Genomic DNA, 16,273 nt, shown 5'->3' with positions numbered 1-16,273 from the left:
ACAGGAAGAGGAAGAGAGTGGTATAAGAGGGACAAGCAAAATGTAAAGGGGGTCTTCTTTTTTGAGTAAAAAGGGAAAAAAGCCTCCTCAGCCATGGGCCGAGGAGCATCCCCTAGTTATAAATTGTTCCAAGTGTTTTCTTCAATAAGAAAAAGGAGGATCTTCATGCTTCGAAGATGCTGGTCAGCGCCTAAACTTTCAACCCACTCTCTACAAATTTATTGTTCTGGGTTCGTTGGGCCTATAGCCAATCTCTTTTGGGCTTAGGCTACAAGAAAACAGACCCTACAGTAAACTTTAGAGAATTAATCATACATATATCATATTACAAAATAATTATATATTTCTACGCATAGCATGGTTCTACGACTAGTTATTTATAAAACTTATATCATTGTAGTATATATTTAGTTTGAACTTAGAACACACCCACACAACACAAACTTAATTAATTCAATATGGAGCTTCAAAATCATAGCACACGTTTCACTACCATAAACATGATAAAGGGATTTTTCAGCTATAAAAACACCCACGTGCAACACCCTGCAATCTTCATCATCTTCTTAAAGAAAGAAAAATGGTTTTGTTTATTGAGTTTTGAGCCTTGAGCTACAGTATACTTTATACCTATATGGAGAGAGTAATATATATGTTATGTACATGACAAAAAAAGACAAAGTTTGAAGGTGTGATCGAGTCAACCCAGAGGCCAACTCGCCCGACTCAACCGACCTATGTCATATTGCACCTCAGGAAGAATGGTGGCATATGAAATGGAATTAGAGCCAAGATTTCTGATCCTGAATCCAGGCTTTAAATCTCATGGGGAATTTAAAATTTTGCATTAGGTTTCTTCAAACTCAAGATTTATAGATGGTAAAATTTAAATCTTCACAATAGATTTATTAATTTTTTGGCTAACAAAAGTTGAAAAATGGTAAAAGCCCTAAAAAGTTTAATTTATAAAAATAAAAAATAAAAAATAAAATAAAAAATAAAATAAAAAGAAGAAGAAGAAGTAAAACTTAGATATAGTATAGAGTATTTTTGTTCAGCCCCTGCAAGCTATTTGTCCTCTTTGGGGAGCCAAGCCTGCAAGGTTTTGTTACGAAGGGGTGGGAGTTCAGGATCTTCACCTTTAGAGGCTTTACACCTTAGTGGGGCGCGTACTTAAGCGATGTGGGACAACCCCACCCCTTGGGAACAAAACTTTCACACGCTTGGCACCATGGGGGAGATACAAATAGATGGGTGGTGGTCGTTATCCTAACACACCTCAATGTGTAGTAGTGATACACTCATGCAAGCTCCAAGGGCATATAAAGCATGAGTGGGGCGCTTCCTTAGGCGATGTGGGACAACTCCACCCCTTGGGAACAAAACTTTCACACGCTTGGCACCGTGGGGGAGATACAAATAGATGGGCAGTGATCGTTACCCTAACACACCTCAACCCGAAAAGCGCTTTTTTGTAGGGGAGAATTTTTGTTCAGCCCCTGCAAGCTATTTGTCCTCCCATGAAGGGGTGGGAGTTCAGGATCTTCACCTTTAGAGGCTTTACACCTTAGTCCCACATCGCTTAAGTACGCACCCCACTCATGCTTTATATGCCCTTGGAGCTTGCATGAGTGTATCACTACTATATAGGGAGAATTTTTGTTTAGCCCCTGCAAGCAATTTGTCCTCTTTGGGGAGCCAAGCCCACAAGGTTTTGTTACGAAGGGGTGGGAGTTCAAGATCTTCACCTTTAGAGGCTTTACATCTTAGTCCCACATCGCCTAAGTACGCGCCCCACTCATGCTTTATATGCCCTTGGAGCTTGCATGAGTGTAGTAGGTGTAAAGCCTCTAAAGGTGAAGATCTTGAACTCCCACCCCTTCGTAACAAAACCTTGTGGGCTTGGCTCCCCAAAGAGGACAAATAGTTTGCAGGGGCTGAACAAAAATTCTCCCCTACAATACCTTAGATGCAATACATTAAATTTTTCAATTGAATTCAAACACCTTTTTCTTTTGTCGAATGAGAGTAAAATAGTGTTACCTTTTTCAATAACAATTAAATTCAAAACAACTAAGAAATTGGGGGGGGGGGGGTGGAGGAGGTGTCATGTTGGGATCCACCAATGAAAAACTTGTTTAGGTTTGTTTTCAATTCTGATTTTTATTTTCAATACCCAAAAATGTGAATATGAAAACAGAAATTAAATACAACTCTTGTTGGTCCAAATTAGTTAAAAGCAAAACATTTTGACTAGAAAGATTTCTCTTCACATGCCTTTTGGGAAGAAGAATCAAGGGTACCTATTGTAGCAAGTCAAAATGTTTCTGAATCAGACTTAAGGGATTCCATTGAAGTAACAGATGATGTAGTTATACACAACAAAACTCTTTGTTCAAAGTTAAAGTGATGTAGGATAGAACGTATGGGTCTATTTTTACCATTTGTTAATTTTTTATATATATTTTCATGTAATTTTTCTACTTTTAGGATTTATGATTTTTACTTTCCTTGATTTTAAGACTTCTTCCTAGTTAAATTAGAGTCCTATTATGGTATTATGTCAATTAGGATTTGCTAATATGAATATTTTTTACTTGTAAATTTGTAATATAGGTTTTTTGAAGCCTTTAAATATATTTGCAATTTGTGGGTTTCATTTAGCTGATCAACTGGTAAAGTCTTTTATTGTCAAATAAGAGAACTGAAGTTCAAATCTCAGTTTGCCTACAACAAAAACTTATTAGTATCTTAGTTTGATAATAAGAGTAATCATCATAGTCTAGAGACTATAGGTTTTAATAAAATGATGTTTCTTTATTTCTGGTGGATTCTACCTAGAACGAGATTCAACATCTTTCACTTTTCTGTTTGTGTCACAAACATAGTTGTTAAAATCAAGATACTATATATGATTGGTGAGAAGGTTTCACGGATAGGTTCATAGGATCGGATCGAGAATTGTAATATTTTACCTTTTATAAAAGTAAGTTAAAAATTTACCAATAATGATGTATTATGTTAAAAGAAATTAAAGTCAAAGAATAAATTTGACAAAAGAAAACGTTGATACTCTATATTTGTATCAATTAAGAAATAGTGTGTTGTTCTCTCTTCTTAGAACAAATTACCTAAATGTTAACTATTAACTGTTAAATTATTCAATCTTAGAACATTAGTAAAACCATATTCTTAGTAAGGATTAAGTCTAATATTCTCTAGTTAACAATGCAAGTTGAACTAATTAACTAGGGTTTTTTTTTTTTTTTGGGGGGGGGGGGGGGGGGGTGTTGTTTACTTACATATTTGGACGTCAACGTCTTGCCCCATGTTTTAAAATATTCCCGTAACCTTTCAAATGTTTGAATTTAGTTTTAATTCTTAATCTTTTAAACGTGTGTTAAAAATAAAAAAAGGCCATGAAGTCATCCTGTGGATGAAAAGGTATGATATGAAAATTGGAAACACTAAAACAAGCACTTATGCTGACATAGAGCCCATGCGGCAATTTAATTAACATTATTTAAAAAAAAAAAAAAAAACATAAGCTGCTATTGGCTAGGATTTCAAATGGGAAATTCCCAAATTTGGCTCCTCATGCACGTAGCACGTGATCTTTTTACAGTAGTTGATATTAAAAAAAAAAAAAAAACCTATCACTTGGACTCCACGTCAGTATTAACACTTTTTTTTTTTTTTTGGAGATAACACTTGATTTTGGTGTTTCTGTTTGCCACCCTATAATTTTCCATTTACTAGTTGACAGCAAGGACGCTTTTGACACACATTTAAAAACCTATAGACTAAATTGAAAAAATTGAAAAGTAAGGGACCATTTTGAAATATGATGCAAACATGTTGAGGGCCAAATGTATAACTAATCTGATTTTTCTATTTTTAATTAACTATCGGTTTTTTTTTTCTTTTTTGGGTAGAAATTAACTAGCTCATCTAAAAGAAAAATGAAAAGAGATGCAAATTGATCAAGGATCACATGTTTAAAATAATGATGCAAATGATCAACCAAATGGATTCAAGGTCCATTGACAAATTCAGCGTGTATATTGGAATTTGACGGTTATTTCAAATCCCTGCGGGGGCAACTGTTCTTGTAGAACTTGTGTGTAGTTAATTTGTCTGACCATACCAATTTGAGGCAACCAAACTTTTGCCCTTCTCGGACTTTAGCTTGGATCCAGACTTGTTCTAATGGTGCCAAATGTCATCATCACAAGAAGTCAAGCGCATTTAACGCAATGGACCCAAGCTTTGGCCTTGTTTCTCAGACATTTACATATCTATTATTTTACCTCTATTTTTTCATATAATCTTTCATGAGTTAAAATGTGAACATTTTTAGAATATGAATATTCCTGCATCAATTACTGATATTTTTGTAAAATGTTGCGTGTGAACGAGCGCATGTGAATAAATATTTTTCCATTAAAAAAGGGCCACGTAAAGCAGTCAACGGTCAGCTGCTCCAAAACTTCAACAGTCAGCCGAATTTTCAAACAAGTAACAGTCGACATTGACAATGGCAAATAAGAAGTGTAGAGTAGTCCCCTGTAGCTACCAATTTGCAAAGGTTTGACAATGGCAAACCAGAAGCCCCTCCTCTCTAAATTCCTATCCTTTCTCTTGCTCAGCCTCAGCCTCAGCCTCTGGGGTCATCCGCCTTTGGTGATGGCAAAGGAGGTCATACCAATAGGAGTTGTTCTTGATTTGAAGTCCCCAGTTGGAAGAGTGGCAGAGAGCTACATGTCCATGGCGCTCTCAGACTTCTATGCTGTGAATGATAACTATAGAACAAGACTGTCTTTCCTCATAAAGGATTCTGGGAATGATATCATTGCTGCAGCATCTGCAGGTACGTTTCTAAATGTTCTACGCATGTAACTAAGGACTTGCTCACATGCTCAAGCTTGTTTTAGGTCTAAGCAACTTAATTAAGACTTGTATAAGGCTCCCACTAGAAGAGAAAAAAAGTACAAAAATTAAGATATTAGTTTTTCCCCATTAAAAAAAAAATAAAAAAGGACTGAATTATACTTTTGACCTTTATAGATTGTTGTTTTTATTTTGGTTTCTTAAATTTGAGAATTCTCATTGTGGTCTACCAAGTTTGATTATAATTTCAAAATGATCATTCATGTTAGAATTATGATTATATTCACTATTTTTCCTGATAGCTTGAACTTTTGGAACAATTGATAATTTATTATGGTATTAGAATGAGTTCTTGAGTTCTATCATTGTCTTTACTCTCTAATTTTAAATGTAAAAAATCTCACATGTTGGATTACACTTTTTAAGGGGGAGTTTGAGCTCACGTCACATGTGAGGGGAAGTGATAATTATTATCAAATTATCAAATTCATCTTTTCATGACCAGCTCTGTAACTTATCCGATCATTAAGTGCCAGTAAAACAACATAATTTCTTAATCATATTAGTCATGGACATGGATGAAATGACCATTTAGAATGCGGAATCAAATTTGATGGACCAAAATGAAAATAATTCCAAATTTTGAGATTAAAAGTATAATTACTTTTATAATAAAAAAAAAATGAAGAAAAAAAAGGTAATAAAGTTTTGCATAATTATTAGATGTTTAATATTAGGATCTTGTCAAGGGAAACATACTTTGCACCAGGAACTTCAGAATTGCTGCAGATCCTAGTCTTTATACTGTGCATTTGACAAGCACCAAAAAACCACTCTCCATTTTTCTACAGTATTTTCAGTAAATAAGCCACCAACAAAGTACATTCAGGGATTCGGCGGAATTTTGCTCCTCTACGTACTAACAGACTTCTAAATATGCAATCTGGTTCGTTTTAAGTTCAGAATTGACCCCAGCCTTTTGAATTTGCATCCTCACCTTTTTACAAACAATTCTTGGCATGTTGATGCTCCAACATGTTAACATTGAAAAGATTGGATTGTTTGTAAAACCGTACAAAGATTACCTTTATATAGGCGCATAGAAATACAAAAGTACATAATTACAGTAGTATGAAGCACAAAGTATAAACTACATAGACAGTATAATGGACTCTTGGATCTAATTGGGCTTATATTCTAACAAACATTTTCCATCATCTTTTGAAAATCTTTCAAATAATTGTATGTTGTTGCTATAATTGTTTTTGTTGTCCTCGTTATTGAAAATTGCCAGTAAATTTTCCATTTTCTAAATCATTCATTTCATTGTTGAAATGTTATTCAGCATTGGATTTAATAAAGAATGAAGAAGTTCAAGCTATTATAGGACCTCAAAGGTCAGCACAAGCAAGGTTTGTGATAGAACTTTGCCGCATATCTCAGGTTCCGATAATTTCCTTTTCAGCCACAAGTCCCTTTCTTTCTCCATCCCAAAACCCATTTTTCATACGAACAACTCAAGATGAGTCTGCACAGGTTAAAGCCATAGTAGACATTGTTAAGGCCTTTGGTTGGTGGGAAATTGTCCCTATCTATGAAGACACAGAGTATGGCAATGGTTTAATTCCCTATTTAATGGACGCGTTACAAGAGATGGACATACGGGTACCTTACAGAAGTGTCATTCCTCCATCTTCTAATAATACTGAAATCAGTGAAGAGCTTAACAAGTTAAAGGCAAATCGTACAAGAGTATTTCTCGTGCACATGACTGCTTCACTTGGCTCCAGGCTCTTTGTACTTGCAAAGAATGCAGAAATGATGAGGGAAGGATATGCATGGATCATCACACAAGGATTATCATCTTTGCTAGATCCTATCGGCTCAAAGGTCATGGACTCAATGCAAGGTGTATTGGGAATAAGGCCATACTTACTCCCTTCAAAAAAACTTAAAGATTTTGAAAGAAAATGGAAGAGAAATTTAACCTCAATCAAAACAAGGAGCAAGACTACTACTAGCTTAAACCTCTTTGGATTATGGGCATATGATACAGTTTGGGCATTGGCTATGGCAGTGGAAAAGGCTGGCATAGTGCATTCTGGCTTCTTGAAGCAAAATGCTAGCAACAGTAATGTTGATCTTGCAGCTTTAGGCATTTTGGAAATAGGTACAAAGCTTCACAATACAATTCTTACTACTAAATTTCAAGGCCTAAGCGGGAATTTTCACTTGGTTAAGGGGCAGTTGGAGCCTCCAGCCTTTGAAGTATTCAATGTAATAGGAAGAACCGAGAGGATTATTGGATATTGGACGGGAAACAGAGGATTTTCACTAGATTTGAATTACACTAGTGAAGAGGCATACTCAACTTCAAAGGACAAACTTAAACAACCGATTTGGCCAGGATACACAACAGACCAACCAACAAAGTTAAGGATTGGGGTTCCAATAAGAAATGGTTTTGAAGAATTCCTGAAGGTGGAATGGCATTCTTCTACTGATGATAAGCCTAGCATATCAGGGTTCGTCATTGGTGTGTTCCATGCTGTACAAGATGCATTACCCTTTCCCCTTTCTCATGAGTTTATTCCCTACGTGAATAAACATAGGCAGAGTAATGGCACATATGATGAACTTCTTTACCAAATTAAAACTCAGGTGGGTTGTATTTTTGTCTTCATCTTTTTTTCCTTTATTTATTTTTTTTAATAATGTTTTTCTTCTTGCTAATGACTTCAGGTGGCTGTTTATTAGTTACTTAATCTAACTTTTTAACTTTGGTAAATTAAATAAAAAAAGATCATGTGCCAAACTACAATTGGTGGGGCATAAAATGCAACAGAATGAGACCAAGTGTTTTTATTCCATAAAATTGATAATTATCTCTCTCTCTCTCTCTCTCTCTAAATGCAGAGGTACGATGCAGTTGTTGGAGACACAACAATTGTAGCTAATCGCTCCTTGTATGTTGATTTCACTTTGCCTTATTCAGAATCAGGCGTGTCGATGGTAGTTTTGGTGAAAAATGATGACAACAAAAACTTGTGGATTTTCTTAAAGCCACTAAGCATTAATCTATGGTTAACAATTGGTGCAGCATTCATCTTTACAGGTTTGGTAATATGGGTTCTTGAACACCGTGTAAACACTGAGTTTAGAGGTCCTCCAAATCAACAAATTGGCTTGATTTTTTGGTTCTCTTTCTCAACACTTGCCTTTGCTCACAGTAAATTTTCTACAACCCTATATACAGACTCTCTCTCTCTCTCTCTCTCTCTCTCTCTCTCTCTCTCTCTCTGTGGTTTGTTCTAGTTCAAAAGAAGGATATTATTTATGCATTCGTATATTAATAGTAGTTTAATGGTACCAGGGGAGAGAGTGGTAAATAATTTGTCAAGATTTGTGCTCATCATATGGATTTTTTTGGTACTCATCCTAACTCAAAGCTATACAGCAAGCTTAACCTCAATGTTAACAGTACAGAGATTGCAGCCTACATTTGTTGACGTAAAAGAGATTAAAAGAAAAGGTTATTTGGTTGGATATCAAAAGGGTTCATTTGTTAAGGGGCTTCTAATGAAACAGTTAGATTTTGATGAGTCCAAGTTGAAGCCATATGAGACACCTGAGGAGTATCATGAAGCACTGTCAAAAGGAATCCTCAATGGTGGAGTTGCAGCTATTTTTGATGAAATCCCTTATATCAAGCTCTTCCTTGCAAAGTATTGCTCTAGGTATACTATGGTTGGACCGACCTACAAAACTGATGGATTTGCCTTTGTAAGTCTCTCTTTCTCCTTCCCAAAAAAGCCCCTTACTTTCAAGAATGCCATAAGACCAACAAAAAACGTTTTTAGTAATGACCTTTATTGATCAAAGTGTATTGTTCAAGCCTTTTTTTTTTTTTTTTTTATTATTCAAATTGGAATAATTCTGTACAATTTACTTCAGGCCTTCCAACAAGGATCTCCTTTTTATTGATCAAAGTGTATTGTTCAAGCCTTTTTTTTTTTTTTTTTTTTTTATTCAAATTGGAATAATTCTGTACAATTTACTTCAGGCCTTCCAACAAGGATCTCCTTTAGTCCCTTATATTTCAAGGGCAATCTTGAATGTCACTCAAGACCAAGAGAAAATTGGACCAATTGAGCGAAAGTACTTTTCAAGTCAAACCACCTGCGAAGATCAAAGCACAACAATCTCTTCACATAGTCCTAGTCTTGGAGTGGACAGCTTTGGAGGCCTTTTCCTCATTGCGGGAATCACTTCCATGTTCTCACTCTTGGTTTATGTGATTAAATTCTTTTTCTCACATTGGCCTGCTTTGAGTGACAAAAATACTGCAACTTCTTTGTGGTCCAAATTACTTGAAATGGCAAAACATTTTGACCAAAAAGATCTTTCTTCACATCACTTTAAGAGAGAAGAATCAAGGGTACATGATGGTGGAAGTCTTGATGTTTTTCAACCTTCACCTAGTATTGATGATATGCAGAACCACTCAAGGAATTCCATTGAAGGAACAAATGATGTAATAATACATGATGACAATAGAAGTCTTTCTTCAAGTTCAAGGCATAGTGATGCATCTATGCAGGATGTACCCAATTCATCATAGACATAGTTTTCTATCCAAATGTTTAAGATGAACTCATTCCCCTAAGTTTGTTTCATAAATTATTCCTCGACAATTGTATACTATTTCATGTTTTATATAATAAAAGTTTATTCTTAGCTAAGGCTGTAAATAGACCAAGTCATTTATAAACAATTTGGGCTTAATTTGATAAAAATATTATTCATGTTTGTTTATTTATAAACAAGCCAAGCTTAAGCCTTAGTTTTAGACTTGTTTAATAAATGAGTTGAGCCCTAGCATAAAAATTGTTTGTGGATAGGCTCATAAACAATAACGCTCGATACAAATCAAGCCAAGCTTAAGTGCATTTATGGGCTTGGTAATAAGCTTGATATAGGCTTGACAAATAAACTCATTACTAAGCCTTCAGTTAATTGAGAGTTAATAAATGAGTTGAGATCACTTGTCTATTGTAGTTTTCTATTCATTAACCAAATAATAAGGGGTCTAGCTCGCTTCAGCTGGGACGAAATTTGTTTTGTTTTCCTCCCTGCTTTGCTCTCTGTTGCAAGTTGGTGTTCCTCGAAATGCTTCATATATATGGTGAAATCTAATAGGAGACTGATAACGCCTTGAAATGTATACTTGTTATATATTTATGTGGGCATTATCTTCTTATTACTATGCTTAATTTGTGTAATTAAGCCATGATTTGCATTAGTCCCTATTATTTATCTTTACATAATTTCTTAAATAAGATGCCATTCATTATATGTAATTTTCTACTTTCAGGAAATCATGTGAGAAAGATGACTTTACATGAATTTGTGAGAGAATGGAGGCCAAACTAGAATCTAAAGGACCATGCTTAAATGTCTAAGGAGGTGCAGCTGGAGTGCTTAGATCGTCTACCATGATTGGAAGCTTCAAATAAGGAAAGAAATCAATGAAGCAGAATCTGAAAAGGAAAACTCTGATTTGAGTACTGATCATTATTTTGGGCGTATCTCTCTCTTCAAAAATCCAATTGATACAAGGCCAGATGGATTGGAACCGTAACTTAAATATCTACAACTTTCCAGTTTTGAGTTTTTCGAAATTCTCAATTTTTGAAAGCCAAAATTAACTCACAACTTACCGCTGTAAACTTGGACGAAAATTAAAATAGTAAAAGTTTTATTTTTCTTTGGACACTTAGACGTTAGTTTTTTGGAAGGGAGGTTGTGTAGAACGAATTGAGCAGAGAAAAACTTGTATTTTCCTTTCTTTAATGGCAGCCTAAACTCTTTGCTAGGGATAGGGGTTATGTTTCTTTTATATGGTATGAATATTCAATGTGATTCTTTCTAGGATTTTATCAACGACATATTTCATTGTTCAATTAAATTTCTTTTGATATATTAGTTCTTCTATGCCTTCAATAAGTTCAATCATGTTTTTCTTATTGTTTAGATGAATTTCTAATAGTTTCAAATAGAAATCAGGTTTTAAAGTGAATGAGTTTTTCTGAAAACTTTTCTAACCGTATTATTAATCGAGGTTATCATGCATTCTTGAATTGTTTCAGTTCAACCGAATCATAAGTTTTTAATTGTATAAGAAAAATCAATTATGAAATATATAATTTCTTAAATCACAAAGAATTTCATATCAATATAGGAAAACACCCTGATGCCCTAGTATTTACATTATTGATATGAATCAGTTTTTATTATTATTCTTGTTAACAATCACCAAGCAAAAGTATTTTTTTTCTTTACCAAATTTTTGTTTAATTATATTGTCTTTGAATCTATCTTGCTCCTTGTGGTTCGACCTCGGTACTCCGAGAATTATATTGCTACGATCTCCTGCACTTGGGAGTGAGCAAGCAGAGACAAAGCTTTTTATTTTCCCCCAAAATTTGAACTTTCATTTGTAAGCTCGTGTAACATCATCCTCATGAATGCAAAGCTGTTCCAATGGGAAATACTGGCAAATGCGAGCTGTCCTTGCTGCTTCATTGAGAGTGCTAGAAGTGTACGTACTCCCCTGGCGGAGGACCTTCCTTCAGTATGATTTTTCCCAGTTTGAAAATTTTTTGAGGTCAGATTTTTCTCAAATATTTCTTTTGTTAGGGGCTAGGATTCTAAATTTGAGCTTGCTGCCAGAGCTTTAGCAGTTGATTCTTTTTCTGTTTCTCAGGATACAATGCGGATGGTCAGACTGTAAACTATGCCACTTTGCCTCAAAACCAATTGGTGATAAAAGAAACACACTCAAATCTTTTATAATATTCGACATTGCACCAACAGTCGCAGAGAGTTGAATTGGGATCCCCAACAAGGATGGAGGTATGCCCACCCTCAATTACTAGTCTTGTGACTAGAGATGTAAATACTTTTCAATGAATAAGATGATCTAAACTATCTTCTCATCCCAAAAAAAAAAAAATATACAAAAACAAAAACAAAGACTAACAATAATACTAATTAAATGAATGCAAGGGCTGTTGAGGCATTGACAATTTCAGATTGAAGATTGGAATTTGACAGTTATTAAAATTCTTGTGGGAGGACCAACTGTACTTATTTGACTCGTGTGTGATGTGTCCCTCTGGCAATAGTGATCTGAGGCAACCAAAATGTCAAATGTCAGCTGCCTAAAACTAAACAGCTAACGTGTAGTCCCCTCTAGCTAACAATTTGCAAATGGCAAAGCAGAAGCGCCTCCTCTCTAAATTCCTATCCTTTCTCTTGCTCAGCCTCAGCCTCTGGGGTCATGAGCCATTGATGGCAAAGGAGGTGATTCCAATAGGCGTAGTTCTTGATTTGAAGTCCCAAGTGGGAAGAATAGGAGAGAGGTACATGTCCATGGCTCTCTCTGACTTTTATGCAGTGAATGATAACTATTGCACAAGACTCGCTTTCTTCACAAAGGATTCTGGGGATGATATCATTGCTGCTGCGTCTGCAGGTACGTTAAAACTTTGTTTCGGAATAACATGACAATGATTCATCCAAAATGCAAGGAAAAGTGTTACATTATATAGTATACTAGGATAGTGTGGCCTACAAGGCCAAAGTGTAACATATTAATAATATTCTTAATATTAGGATCTCGTCAATGGAAATAAGTGATCAGCAAAGCACATTCAAACGCACTTCCAATATTTAGCGGAATTTTGTTTCTCCACATACTAACAAACTTCTGAATGTGCAGTCTGGTTCAGTTTAAGTTGAAAATTAATATGAGCTTTTTGATTTTGCACCTTCACCATTTTACAAACAATTCCTGACATATTGTGAAGTATCAGTTTTGTAGCAGTGATAAGCTTCATGGCCTCTCCATGATAGAGAGACTGTTGATCATATTCAAACATGGTGGTGTACAACATATATAGTTCCAACATGTTATAATAAAGTTCATTATCATGGTTTTGTTAGTTGTTTTTGTTGTCATTGTTATTGAATATTGCCAGTAAATTTCCATTTTCTATGTCATTCACTGTTGAAATTAAATCCAGCATTAGATTTAATGAAGAATGAAGAAGTGCAGGCCATTATAGGACCTCAAAAGTCAGCACAAGCAAGGTTTGTGATAGAAATTGGCCGCAAAGCTCAGGTTCCCATCATTTCCTTTTCAGCAACAAGCCCCTCTCTTTCTCCATCCCAGAACCCATTTTTCATACGTACAACCCAAGATGACTCTGCACAGGTTAAAGCCATAGCAGACATTGTTAAGGCCTTTGGTTGGCGGGAGATTGTCCATATTTATGAAGACACAGAGTATGAAAATGGTTTAACTCCCTATTTAATGGACGCTTTACAAGAGATTGACACTCGGGTGCCTTATAGAAGTGTCATTCCTCCATCTTCTAGTAATACTGAGATCATTAAAGAGCTCAACAAGTTAAAGGAAAATTATACAAGAATATTCCTTGTGCACATGACCGTTTCACTTGGCTCAAACTTTTTTGTACTTGCAAAGAATGCAGAAATGATGAGCGAAGGGTATGCCTCACAGCAGGGTTATCATCTTTGCTAGTTCCTTTAAGCTCAAAGGTCATGGACTCAATGCAAGGTGTAGTAGGAATAAGGCCATACTTACCACCATCTAAAAGTCTTGAAGATTTCGAAAGAAAATGGAAGAGAAATTTAACCTCAATCAAAACAAAAACCAAGAGTACTACTAGCTTTAACCTATTTGGATTATGCGCATATGATACAGTTTGGGCATTGGCTATGGCGGTGGAGAAGGCTGGCATAGTGCATTCTAGCTTCTTGAAGAAAAATGATAGTGACAGTAATGTTGATCTTGCAGCCTTAGGCATTTTTGAAATGGGTACAAGGGTTCACAATACAGTTCTAACTACTAAATTTCAAGGCCTAAGTGGGAATTTTCATTTGGTTAAGGCACAGCTAGAGCCTCCAGCCTTTGAACTGTTCAATATAATAGGAAAAACTGAGATTATTATTGGATGTTGGACTCGACAGAGAGGGTTTCCAAAAAATTTGAATGATAATGGTGAAGTGGCATACTCAACTTCAAAGGAGAGACTTAAACCACTGATCTGGCCAGGATACACAACAGATCAGCCTACAAAGTTAAGGATTGGGGTTCCAGTGAAAAAAAGTTTTGAAGAATTCTTGAAAGTAGAATGGGATTCTCCTACTGATAAGCCTATCATATCAGGGTTCTCTATTGATGTGTTCCTTACTGTACAACATGCATTACCCTTTCCCCTTCCTCATGAATTTATACCCTACATGAATAAAGATAGGCAGAGTAATGGGACATACGATGAACTTCTTTACCAAATTGCCGCACTTCTTTTTCAAAAATTACCGAATCTTGCACCTGCACATACACCCGCACCCAAATTTGAAAACGCACATGTGTTACATAGTTCTAATGAAACCAAATGCCATCATCAAAAGAAGTCAAGCGCATTTAACGCAATGGACCCAAGCTTTGGCCTTGTTTCTCAGATATTTACATATCTGTTATTTTACGTCTATTTTTTCACATAATTTTTCATGAGTAAAAATGTGAACATTTTTAAAATATGAATATTCCTGCATCAATTACTGATATTTGTGTAAAATATTGCTTGTGAACCAGCGCATGTGAATAAATATTTTTCCATTAAAAAGGGCCACGTAAAGCAGTCAACGGTCACTGCCCCAAACTTCAACAGTCAGCCGAATTTTCAAACAAGTAACAGTCAACATTGACAATGGCAAATAAACCCTCTAGCTACCAATTTGCAAAGGTTTGACAATGGCAAACCAGAAGCCCCTCCTCTCTAAATTCCTATCCATTCTCTTGCTCAGCCTCAGCCTCAGCCTCTGGGGTCATCCGCCTTTGGTGATGACAAAGGAGGTCATACCAATAGGAGTTGTTCTTGACTTGAAGTCCCCAGTTGGAAGTGTGGCAGAGAGCTACCTGTCCATGGGGCTCTCAGACTTCTATGCTGTGAATGATAACTATAGCACAAGACTGTCTCTCCTCATAAAGGATTCTGGGAATGATATCATTGCTGCAGCATCTGCAAGTACGTTTCTAAATGCTCAAGCTTGTTTTAGGTCTAAGCAACTTAATTAAGACTTGTATAAAGCTCCCACTAGAAGAGGAAAAAAGTACAAAAATTAAGATTTTAGTTTTTCCCCATAAAAAAATAATAAAAAAGGACTGAATTATACTTTTGACCTTTAAAGGTGGTTGTTTTTATTTTGGTTCCTTAAGTTTGAGAATTCTCATTGTGGTCTACCAAGTTTGATTATATTTTTCAAAATAATCATTCATGTTAGAATTATGATTATATTCACTATTTTCCGTGATAACTTGAACTTTTGGAACGATTGATAATTTATTATGGTATTAGAATGAGTTTCTGAGTTCTATCATTGTCTTTACTCTCTAATTTTAAATGTAAAAAATCTCACGTGCTGGACTACACTTTTTAAGGGGGAGTCTGAGCTCACATGTGAGGAGAAGTGTGATAATTATTATCAAAATATCAAATTCCCTTTTCATGACCAGCTCTGTAATTTATCCGACCATTAAGTGCCAGTAAAACAACATAATTTCTTAATCGTATTAGTCATGGACATGGACAAAATTACCATTTAGAATGTAGAATCAAATTTGATGGACCAAAATGAAAATAATTCCAAATTTTGAGATTAAAAGTATAATTACTTTAAAAAAAAAAAAAAAGGTTATAAGTTTTGCATAATTATTAGATGTTTAATATTAGGATCTTGTCAAGGGAAACATACTTTGCACCAGGAACTTCAGAATTGCTGCAGATCCTAGTCTTCCAAATTTTGAGATTAAAAGTTGTGGGAGTGCCTTTTTTTCTTTAGCACTATGGCCCAAGGATCCTGGGCCGTATAAGATGTTCTTGGTGGACTGGGATCGATTCTCCGCAGCTAAAGGGCTGTTTTAAGAATTGATTGGTGCACAGAACAAACTTCCTACAATACAAACAGCTGACAAAAAAAGAGTATTCGTATTGAATGACATTTTAACAGTAAAGGAAATGCATAATAAGTGAAATATAATGTAAAGAACACGTTAGGGATCCTCTAATTAATGAGGTGTGTTTCATTTGTTTCTTTTAATTGTGATTACAATGCTCACTAAGACATGATGCAAGGTTCAACTAAGTTCAAAAATTACAGACTTTGATAGCCATTCAAGCTTCAAAGACTTGCAAGGTTTGAATTCGTTGAATCCGAGCATGTACTGTAGCAGCTGCCTCTGGGATACCAGGAACAAATTCCTCTGTTTTCCCTTCAGTTTTACAGAGTCTCT

At 35.4% G+C, this 16,273-nt stretch overlaps 1 protein-coding gene and 1 pseudogene across 1 annotated transcript; both read left to right on the top strand.

Moving 5' to 3' along the window:
- Nucleotides 1-4,583: 4,583 nt before the first annotated feature.
- On the top strand, nucleotides 4,584-9,695 carry LOC111985484 (glutamate receptor 2.8). The gene is made up of 5 exons (XM_024017128.2): nucleotides 4,584-4,870; nucleotides 6,236-7,551; nucleotides 7,807-8,119; nucleotides 8,264-8,673; nucleotides 8,954-9,695. The coding sequence occupies exons 1-5, from the start codon at nucleotides 4,597-4,599 to the stop codon at nucleotides 9,509-9,511; spliced, it is 2,871 nt and encodes a 956-aa protein (XP_023872896.2). The 5' UTR covers nucleotides 4,584-4,596; the 3' UTR covers nucleotides 9,512-9,695.
- Nucleotides 9,696-12,162: 2,467 nt separating this feature from the next.
- Nucleotides 12,163-14,484, top strand: LOC111985462 (glutamate receptor 2.2-like; annotated as a pseudogene).
- Nucleotides 14,485-16,273: the final 1,789 nt, after the last annotated feature.

This window comes from Quercus suber, unplaced genomic scaffold (genome assembly GCF_002906115.3).
Source record: "Quercus suber isolate HL8 unplaced genomic scaffold, Cork oak 2.0 scaffold_808, whole genome shotgun sequence".
NCBI classification, from domain to species: Eukaryota; Viridiplantae; Streptophyta; class Magnoliopsida; order Fagales; family Fagaceae; genus Quercus; species Quercus suber.
Note: the sequence above shows the minus strand (reverse complement) of the source record. Positions and strands in the feature narration are given on the sequence as shown.

What these genes read in the sequence shown, in the direction of transcription:
- LOC111985484 (XM_024017128.2), top strand. Translation starts at nt 4,597, where the DNA reads ATGGCAAACCAGAAGCCCCTCCTCTCTAAATTCCTATCCTTTCTCTTG. An exon ending in TTTACCAAATTAAAACTCAG is followed by an intron (nt 7,552 to 7,806) that starts GTGGGTTGTATT and finishes CTCTAAATGCAG; the next exon opens with AGGTACGATGCAGTTGTTGG. An exon ending in AACACTTGCCTTTGCTCACA is followed by an intron (nt 8,120 to 8,263) that starts GTAAATTTTCTA and finishes TAATGGTACCAG; the next exon opens with GGGAGAGAGTGGTAAATAAT.